The sequence below is a fragment of the Nanorana parkeri genome, unplaced genomic scaffold (genome assembly GCF_000935625.1).
Source record: "Nanorana parkeri isolate BGI_ZX_2015 unplaced genomic scaffold, ASM93562v1 scaffold300, whole genome shotgun sequence".
In the NCBI taxonomy this organism is placed as follows: Eukaryota; Metazoa; Chordata; class Amphibia; order Anura; family Dicroglossidae; genus Nanorana; species Nanorana parkeri.
In genome coordinates, this window is record NW_017306568.1 from 992,927 (window position 1) to 1,003,830 (window position 10,904).

Consider the following 10,904-nt stretch of genomic DNA (forward strand, 5'->3'; position numbering starts at 1 on the left):
GTTTCCATAGCAAAGTATTTTCTTCTTTCGGATAATAGGAGCGACCATTTGGAACACAGAGACGAAGTGTTGGTAAGCGGAATGTCCTATTTCCTGCACAGGTGCCAGACCTTAAACAGGCCCTCAATTTACGGCTGTGTCAGAGATCAGAACAGCGCTGACACGATGCAAAACATGCCCGCGCTGCAGAACCATCGACCGCCTTTTAACTTGCCGATGTGCTTTTAGGGCAACGTCGAATTCTATAAGAACAAAAACTGGAAACAGGAAAATAACATAAAAGTTGCAAAAGAGATTAAAAGTGTATCAAATGCCACATTTGCTTTGGACAGAGTAGGAAATAGTTTGAACCCTTGTCGGGTTTTGTTGCTGACAAATAGCAAAAGTCAACACACCATAGTTACAAAATTACATAGTCATGTTGAAAAAAGACACATATCCATCGAGTTCAACCACGGTCACATCCATATCAGAAACCCAATATTTCACGGAGGTCTCCTTTAGTACATTACTGATGGAGGGGCTACACAACAATTGGTAACATTTTTGGACAGAGGAGGTATTAGTTAGAACCCAGTCAGGTTTTGTTGCTGACAAATAGCAAAAGTTAGCACACCACGGTCACATTCATATCAGAAACCCAATATTTCCGAGTCATGGAGGTCTCCTTTATTAAGGTGGCTGATAGAGGAGCTACACAATTGGTAAAATTTTTGGTTTTCTAACTTGAGCCTTCGGTAATGACATCGTCATCCTATTTGATAGATATGAGCCAACTTGCAAGAAGTTAAACTTACTATGGACTTTGTTTCCGCGAGTATAGATATTAGTTCACGTTATACAAACGTTCCAAACACAGGTGGAACGACCACAATATCAGCCCATGCAGTAGATATGGGGCCCATCCTGGGGAAAGCTGGCATCAGGGCTCCTGAGATAAGAAGCATTTGGGCTATAGGAATCAACACTTAGCTGGGCATAGAGTTTTAAGTTTCCAGTGCAATCTGCAGAGCAGCAGCAGGTGCCCGATATTGGAACACTAAGTGGTCCAGCAACGGCAGGGCTGTACCCTTAATGAGTAGGTCTGAGGCTTTAGCCTCAGGTGGCATCTCTTTGGATCACATGGGGGGGGGGGGGGGGGGGGGCGGCTGACATGCCGCACAATGTTTGCGGCGTGCCTGTGCCCTCTTTCCGGCTAGAGCATGCCAGGTTGCTAAGAGCCGGGCAGGGAGATGTATAAGGGCCATACACATACTTGTACCCAGCTCTTAACAACCTGGGATGCTCTGTCTGTCTGTCAGTCACGCAGCTGGGCGGATCACGGCATAATTGTCGGGATCCGCTTCAGCTGCGGCGTCTCATCTCAGTATACAGCGAGCTACATCTTGCTGTATACTGAGCCTAGGGTGACGGGAGGACGCTAGTTTGTGTCCTCCCGTTACCCTAAGGAGAACTATGGGGAAAAGCCCTGACCCCATAGTTCTCCTTTAAATAACTTCAAAAGTTGTCCAGAAAAATACTGCATCTGTGCTAAAGTCAGACACCTCACTGCAGCCAAAATCCAGACGGCTCCTTTAATGTTCAGCGGTAAATGGGCCTCCTGCAGCCTCTGATTGTTCAGCCTCTTCTCTGTCCGGTTCCAAGATCATCAATCAATCAGCTAATTCAGGTTGAATATGGATTGATTTGTTGGTGAGACATTTCTGAGCGCTGATGTCCAGATCCAAATCAGAGGAAACTCCTGATCTGCATAATTGTTCCGGGTCAGTGACTCAAAGTCCATAAGCCCTGGGGTCAGCCCTGGGGTCAGCTGTAGCTTGCGGTATACGGAGACGCCGCAGCTGAAGCGGATCCCGACAATTGTGCCAGCATCCGCCCAGCTGCGTGACTGACAGCTGGCTCTGCCTATCTAGAGGCAGAGCCAGCTGTACCCGCCCCCTCCCCCGTCCGTTCCGCCAGTCAGCGCTGGCGGATCGGAGCAGGGAGGGGGGAATCCAGCTCCTCCCCTGTCACACCGGTATATGTTCGCTCACCTCCCGATCTACTAAGCCGACCTGTGACAGTCTCATTGTCACAGGTCGGCTAGAACTATGAGGTGAGTGAAAAGCAATCACCTCATAGTTCTCCTTTAAGGGAATTGTAAAGTCACAGCATCTCCTCTCCTGTTATGACATCAGCATTGTAATAGGAATACATAGTAGAGATGTTTCTGATACAATCAAAGCTTACTGGAAAAAATCCCTTTTATGTAGTGAGCGCTGCTTTCTGCCTGCCCATCACTTTCACCAACTTCCTGGATTCCCAGTGTGCTTTGCGTCTCTCTCTCTGCTGTTTGATGTGATGCAATCTCGATATCTCAACATTACATATCCCATCATGCATTGCTTCCAGCAAGCAATTATAATGTTACATTGTTTAGATGTTGAGCTGTAGTTCAGAAGGCAGGCTCTGTGAGAGGGGTGACACAAAGAAGGGCACAGGGATGAGTGGCTGACAGTATTTGGGCCTGAGCAACCAATCACCAATCACCATCCACCTGAAACTGACTCCAGTTAAAAAAAAAAGAGCCCACTGAAGATTAAACAAAAAAATAATTTTTCTTTAATATTCATGTTCAATCCAAAGATTTTCCCCCCACAGTTGTTTTTTTCTGCCACTAGATGTCCGGCATCATTCAACCCGCTTCCTCTGTGCCCAGGTCGTCATAGACAGTGAAAGGAGAAGCAGCGCAGTGATGCACTCATTTCTCTATCACTCTGCTCCATTCTTCTATCAGCACGCTCTTTATCGCATATGAAGCTAATGACTCCTTGCACTGCTTCTTCCTCTCAAACGCCATTCCTACTGTACAGGGACTCGCTTGCATTCAAAAATAATGTATCAGTGATTTTAGATCTGCATTCGTTCGCACCTTTTATATCTGCCCGGAGATCAGCTTTAGCCAAAGTAAACTCCTACAGCGGGAGCGCGGATGGGTGAGTATACTTTGCTGGGGAAAGGGGACTGCTATCAGCAGACATTGTCACTTTGTCCTGATAGATAGCTGACCAGAGGTTGCATAATAGCGTTTTTTGTTTTTACCTCACAGGAGAACTGTGAGGTAATTTATTTGTGTCCAATTTCCTTTAATTCTTAAAAATGAACTCATATTCCATTTATTAAGTATTATTAAAGGAGAACTATGAGGTGAGCACTTTTCACTCACCTCATAGTACGTCTATATGTTTAACACCCGGTAACCCGGTGTTTGCATTGGTCGGGTCTTTTCTGCCCGTGCGTGCCCGCCAGGGGGCGCGCGCGAGCAGAAAAAAAATGCCGTCTGGCGCCAATGCAGCAGTACCGTCCGTCCGTTTTTTTACAACGGGCGGACGGCAAGTGGTTAAAGAGACCCTGTTGCTTAGAGCAAAGTGACTGTTATCCATCCTCTGCTCAGCTAGAATTTGAACAAGAAGCTTTAGTCCTCGTTCACACACAACGCAAGAGCAAAATTGTATATTGAACTGTAGCGCGTACATGCTTATATGCGAGCAAACGCGCGTGCATGCGCGTAACATATGCAGAAATACGCTGCCCGGACGCATCTCGGTTCCATTCTGTTTTTGCGCATTTTTACAATGCGTGAATATACGGCTCCATACGCAGTTATGTGTGTGGAGCCATTTATTTGCATATGCTGCATATGGTACAATACGCGCGTATGTGCACAGCAGTGTGAATTAGTCCTTAGGCCCCATTCACACTGAGCTTAAAATCCAACGATTTCCTCCGCGATATCGCGCATTTTTGCCGCGCGATATCGCGAGAAGTCGCCAGCCAATGATTTTCAATGGAGCTGTCTTAATGTACAGCTCCATGTCGCTCGTCGCGGTCGCAAGTCGTGACAGCAAGACGCTTTTTCCCGCGGCTGTCGCTCAAATTTCCTTTTCTTTAATGCAGCCCGATGGTGAAGGTTGCGCTATTGTCGCTGGAACGTCGCCCCGAACAGTCGCGCTATCCCGGACGCGCGGATCCGCTTGTAAGGTATGTCGCTTAGTGTGAATGGGGCCTGAGTGTTAATTGTGAAATTGCTAGGGAATCACTGGCATTATATGTGGAAGGCAGATGGTGTCAGAGTCTCAGCTGCTAATGATTTCCACCGTCATCCCACCTGACAGACGGAGGTTTTAGCCAATAAATAGTTCCTCTGTCCACCCCTGCTGTGGATGAAACCCGAGCAGTGGATACACATCAGAATTTTTCTCACACCTTTAAATGGAACAAAAAAAATACATTTCCGCACATTCTCTCTCTATTTTTTTTTTGTATCTGTTTTCCACTCCTGCATTCCGCCGCGTGTTTCCCTTTAACGAGAATGGAAAGGGAGCTGAATATACGGCCTGGCGTTCGGGCTAATTGGCGTCCTTAAAAGAGGCAAGCTCGCAGATTTGTCCGGGCCATTAGGCGCAGCCTTCAATACACCCAGGCTTCCTAGGAGTCATGCAATATGACAAAATATAGTACCTGTGGGGTGTCTATCTGCTGCAATAATATTCTCGCAGTTAATCAACTGGGGGAAAAAATACGGTCATTGTTTCTGTGCGTTCAGTGGGGTACGCCGAGCGGGACGCGCACCGTTCCATTCGGAATAATGAAGTGATATTGTGTTTTAATGGTTTCAGCAGTCCGGCGGTATGAGCGAGTAGCTAATAGAGGGCCTGAAAACCACTGCCAAACCGAGCGCTTGAGTGAAATATCACCGCGGATCTCGCAAAAAAAAAAAAAAAGCTTTTGTGTGGCTCCGTTTGATGATGTTTTGCCGCAGGGGGAAAATGTTTTTGTCTGAGAGCCTCGGAGGCCCAAAAGTGAGGTCATTTTTTTTCACAGGAGAAATCATGTTTCCAGCCAGCTATTACTTTGAGGCGGAGCGTTCATTGGGGTCTATTTGTTCCAGAATTTTGGCTGCTGGCTGCTGGAGGATTTAGAGGGGGGAGTAAATTAAAGGACAACTCTACTTTTGTATAAAAAAACCTTTGCTACCCTTGTCCCCGCCCCTAAATATATCAGACTCACCTGCCTATGAGGAGCCGCATGGCTACTGCTGCAAACTCTTTGACTGGTTCCTTAAATTCTTCTTATGTCATTCTATGGAGAAGCTGAATATGATGGATTTCAGTAATAGATGGCTTCTTTATAGGGAGGAATTATCCTTTAGGTTACCCACCGTTCCCGCCCCCGAACTATGGAGAAGCTGCCCATGATGGATTTCAGTCATAGATGGCTTCATTATAGGGATGAATTATCATTTAGGTTACCCCCCCCCCTCCGCCCCCGAACAATGGAGAAGCTGCCTATGATAGATCTCAACAATAAATGGCTTCTTTATAGGGATGCATTATATCCTTTAGGTTACCCTCCATCCCCGCCCCAGAATATATCATACTTGCCTGTCCACAAGTAACCGCTAATCTACCTCTGCAAACTCTTTGGCTGGTTCCTCACTCCTGCTTTAGTCATTCTAGGGAGAAGCTGCCTATGATAGATACCCCTTTGCCTATGATAATACATATAGAAATGCCTATGATGGATTTCTTTAACTACTCTTGTCCCCGCCCCCAATTATATTATATCATCACCTGCCCATAAGGAGTCGCATAGCTACTGCTGCTAACTCTTTTACTGGTTTCTTAAATTCTTCTTATGTCATTCTAAGGAGAAGCTGAATATGATGGATTTCAGTAATAGATGGCTTCTTTATAGGGAGGAATTATCCTTTAGGTTAGCCCCTGTCCCCACCCCCAAATATATCATACTTACCTGTCCATGAGGAGCCGCAAATCTACCTCTGCAAACTCTTTGACTGGTTCCTCACTTCTGCTTGTGTCATTCTACGGAGAAGCTGCCTATGATGGATTTCTACAATAGATGGCCTCTTCTTAGTGATTAATTATCCTTTGAGTTACCCCTGTCCCCGCCCCCAAATATATCATACTCACCTGCCCATGAGGAGCTGCTTAGCTATCGCTGAAAACTGACCGGTTCCTCACTTCTTCTTATGTCATTCTATGGACAAGCTGCCCATGATGATGGATCTCAAAAATACAGTAGATGGCCTCTCCATGGGGAGGAATTATCCTTTCAGTTACCCCTGTCCCCGCTCCAAATATATCATACTCACCTGCCGATGAGGAGCAGCTTGACATGGCATGGCATGCTATGGCAAACTTACCTCTGAGCGCACCCTCCACCAGCAATGGCAGCTCTCTGCTCTCTACCCTCTTCGTCTTCCCTTTTTATTTTATTTTCAATGTTAGTTCTTCTTTAAAGACAAAAGCTTACATAAAAGAACCTAAGTTTCCAAAACGCACATGAAATGCATAAGTCTGCCGCAGAGACCAGACGTGCCCAGCCTTTGGCGCCAATATCACATGACCGGCCGATGCGCACACCAAAGCCTTTTGGAATCTTAAAAGAGAACTATGGGGTAAGTGTTATTCCCCATAGTTCTCTTCAGGGTCGGGGGTGGACACATACTAACCTCCTCCCATGACCCAAAGCTCAGTATATCGCGGGCTACAGCTCGCTGTATACTGAGACCGCCGCAGCCAGGACGGATCCCGACATTAATGTCGAGACCCATCCAGCTGCGTGAGTGACAGCTGGCTCTGCCTATCTGGAGGCAGAGCCAGCTGTACCCGGCCCTTCCCCTGTCCGTTCCTCCAGTCAGTGCTGGAGGATTGGAGCGGGGAGGGGGGGAATCCCTGCGGGGAGCAGTGACTGACAGTCACAGCTCTCTGCAGTGAGATAATCGAGAAGTAAGCGAGCGCCGCTATGTGTTCGCTCACTTCCCAATCTATTGAGCCGACGTGTGACAGTTTCATTGTCACAGGTCGGCTTGAACTATGAGGATGAATGAAAATCAATCACCTCATAGTTCTCCTTTAAGTAGCCGCCTCAGCCTGGTGGGTCTCTGAAGCGGCGGTGGAATGACGGGGAACCCAACGTCAGTGTTATTTAAATTTCTATTGCCGTCCCCGAGATCCAGAACATTACAGATTATGTCATTCACATAATTGTAGAATCGCGCGCGGCCTAATTGTATCATTAAGCTGTTACAGTGAGCCGGCCGCCGGCTTGGAAGGAGCGTCCTTGGCTCGCAGGCACCCCGCGCCTTCCAGCGCAGCGACTAAAATAGGATTTTTTTTTCCGACCACAAAGCAATTTTGACTTACTCTGGCAGGCGAGACATAACTCCCGCGGAAAGGGACGTCAGTCCGTCATTAATTCGGAGGGGTCGACCCTTCCACACTGAGCTGAGGATCATCTCCAGTATAAGCATCACGATGAAGTATGCCGTGGCCTGCGAATGGAAAAACAAAAAGTGGATTTAAAAGAAGCAAAACATAATAAATGTGTTCCCTGAATGGGCTAAAGAAAGTGTGAACCCCAACCGGGCGGCATTTAGGCTGATAAAGCACTGTGTATGATAGACAATGGCCAGGTTATTCTTCTTTAGAAAATACTGGTTTTCATTCTCTATTGCAACTCAGTGATGCTGATCACCCGCAGCCTCTTTGCAGCCACGTCCTGTCTTCATGCACTCCGGTGATGGCTGGATGGCATTTCTCAGGGCAGCCGCTTCCTGTCTACATGCACTGCACTGATGGCCGCATTACATTTCTCAGGGCAGCCGCGTCCTGTCTACATGCACTCCAGTGATGGCCGCATGGCATTTCTCAGGGCAGCCGCTTCCTGTCTACATGCACTCCAGTGATGGCCGCATGCCATTTCTCAGGGCAGCCACTTCCTGTCTACATGCACTGCACTGATGGACGCATTACATTTCTCAGGGCAGCCGCGTCCTGTCTACATGCACTCCAGTGATGGCTGCATGGCATTTCTCAGGGCAGCCGCTTCCTGTCTACATGCACTCCAGTGATGGCTGCATGGCATTTCTCAGGGCAGCCGCTTCCTGTCTACATGCACTCCAGTGATGGCTGCATGGCATTTCTCAGGGCAGCCACTTCCTGTCTACATGCATTCCAGTGATGGCCGGATGGCATTTCTCAGGGCAGCCACTTCCTGTCTACATTAGGGTTGCACCTTTTCTTCATGCGAAACCCGAACACTCTAGCGACGTGCTGACATTTTTTGGGGGGAGAATGAGTCTCGGCTTATTCATTTGTAAATATCAGAGTTGAGACTATTTTCAGTGGGGGGCCAGTAGCCCCTATCCTAATTTTGGTTGCCCCCGTCTGTCTGACATCTTGTGTCCGGATCCTGCTGCCATGAAACCTGGACACAGCATTCAAAACCTGAACTGTCCGGGTGAATCCTGGACAGGTGGCAACCCTAGTCTACATGCACTCCAGTGATGGCCGCGTGGCATTTCTCAGGACAGCTGCTTCCTGTCTACATGCACTGCACTGATGGCTGCATGACATTTCTCAGGACAGCCACGTCCTGTCTACATGCACTCCAGTGATGGCTGCATGACATTTCTTTCTAGGCCCACAAGGGGCGTCCCGAGGTGGGGTGATACCGCGTGACACCCCGCTGTGACATCATCGTGCACACGTATGATAAATGTTACCTGCTGGCGGCCATCTTGGTGATGGGCGACGGCAGAGAGAGGAGGGGACGTTTACCCGGCGGGATAAGTTATGCCCCCCAGTCCCCTGCTCTCTCTGCCGTGTCTATAAGTTCTGTTATACAGTATCTATGGTATATACTCTGTTGTATTGAATAAGGTAGAGAATAAAGCTTTGGCTTCCTTCCTGTTTTACAAACCATGTGCAGCCAGCATATCAGACTGTGTGCTTGTGTTTCTCTGTGAGGCTGTGCAAGAAGTTCCAAAATTACTCTTAGTCATTTTGGTGTCACCCCTCCAATGGTGTCACCCGTGTGCGAGCCACAACCCCTGCACCCCCCCAGTGACGCCACTGAGCCCCACTGCAAGGGTAAGTTTTTTATTTGTTCTTCTTTAAAGCTAAACTCCAGGTAAACAGCTAAATACCTACAAAGGAGCTGCTCTTCCTCCCAAAGGATTTGTATTTCTGTCAATCCAATCCTGAGAGTTACACAGCTCTGGCACACAGCACGGCCCTGTCTGGCAGGGCAGGACACCTGATTTTCCTCTGCTGCAGTTCAGTCACCACTCCCCGCAGGAGTTCCCTTCCTCCCCTCTCCGATCCCCCAGCGTTGAGTGGAGGAACGGATGAGGGAGGGGGCGGGTACAGCTGGCTCTGACTCTAGATAGGCAGAGCCAGCTGTGACTCACGCAGCTGGGTCGATCCAGACAATAATGTTGGGATCCGTCCCGGCTGCGGCGCTCTCAGCAATAGCCCGCGATATACTGAGCTTTGGGTGACAGGAGGACGCTAGTATATGTCCTCCTGTGACCCTTAAGAGAACTATGGGATAAAAAGGTTACCCCATAGTTGTCTTTTAAGTGTATTTATTACTGAAATTTTAGGCTTGATAAAGAGTTGCGGCAATATCATGCAACGTAAAGATTTGCAATTGCCGCCATTTTATTCTGCAGGGTCTCAGCTTTCAGGAAATATATAACTCTCGGGGGGTTTAAGTCATTTTCAGACCTAAAATGTGGATTATGTGTGCAAAAAAATGATCTGGCAGCAAAAGAGTTAAAGCCTTAAAGGTGTATTTCCTTATTTCCTGTTAAGTTAAAAGTTCTTTTTTTTTTTAGTTGTGTTGCGTTCAGATGTCACCCATAGAATTTTGGAGGTGTGCAGGGGTGTCGCAAAGCGGAGCGGTTACACACTGTCAGTCATTTTGGTGTCACCCCTCCAATGGTGTCACCCCTCCAATGGTGTCACCCGGGTGCAGGCCGCAACCCCCGCACGCCCCTTGTGATGCCACTGGAGGTGTGCTACCCACATCTAGGACTGTGGGCTATCGTTTTATAGTTTTTCCTTGCGTTTACATGTGCTGTATATGTGCTTATGTGTGCGAAAATGCAAACATGCCGCATTTCGACGCACATTAATGCAATGCACATAAATACATCTTCGTCATATGAACACGACACATAGAAACATTGTCTTTGCCTTGATCAGCCCTCATCCAATGTGGAAAAACGCATAGAGTGCAAATGGGCCTTTAGATCAGCTTTAGGGCCCATTGACCTTTTTGCTTTGCCACCAATGGGTGGCTAACGCGCCCTAACAATCGAAAAATCGCACAGGACCCCTTTATTTTTTTTACGCAACCCACGGTGGCGCATCCATTGCAGCATGCTACAACGCAGCTGTGCGCTGGCCAGCCATTCAATACGAATGCCGCGTTACGTGCCCATTAAAAAGATGCCCATGTGTAGCATCAAGGCTCTCTCATGTATCATGTTTTCATTTCATATTTGCTAAATATAAAATTCAACAAGTTGCGTACGAGAGTGGCACACGATTCCCCGCGTCGCGCCCCAGCGCTCCGACGCATTTCAGGTCTCTCACCTTGTCCACGTAATCTGGCACTTCGTCCACGGTCTTAAAGGAGGTCTCATTGGGGTACAAGACGTAGAACATCATGCGGACTCCTTGGCCGACGGTCAAGTTGGTCTGGCCTGTATACCCCCCCATGGCTGCTGCGTCTGGGGGTCACCGGTCGCGCCTCTGCGATGCCTCCGCTCTATTTAGTATTGGTTGTTAATACAGTAGAAGCAATGGACGCCGAGCTCCGGGATCTTCCTGTAACACAATGACAGGCAGACAGGGAGCGGGTCATGTGATCAGCCTGCCAGGGAAAAGTTCACACAAAGAACGCTCAATGCAAGCTGAGCCAAACACTGACAGGGATCCAGATACTGGAACACTCGCTGTGATCCCGATAAGATATGGGACACACTCTGAAGCACAGTGCGGAGCTTTCCTTGTGTGTTTTTTTACGTAAAACCGCCATGCAGCCCCACC

At 48.1% G+C, this 10,904-nt stretch overlaps 1 protein-coding gene across 2 annotated transcripts in view; it reads right to left on the reverse strand.

Annotated features, from left to right (window-relative positions):
• The window catches only part of AGMO (alkylglycerol monooxygenase), a 132,377-nt gene extending 121,753 nt beyond the window's left edge, over positions 1–10,624 (reverse strand). For both annotated transcript variants that reach the window (XM_018557731.1, XM_018557730.1), the window contains exons 1-2: positions 10,449–10,624; positions 7,209–7,336 (exon numbers count right to left, since the gene is read on the reverse strand). In XM_018557731.1, the coding sequence (XP_018413233.1) occupies positions 7,209–7,336; positions 10,449–10,574 (254 nt within the window). In that variant the 5' untranslated portion in view covers positions 10,575–10,624. The remainder of the gene's footprint in view (positions 1–7,208; positions 7,337–10,448) is intronic.
• Between the last annotated feature and the right edge of the window lie 280 nt (positions 10,625–10,904).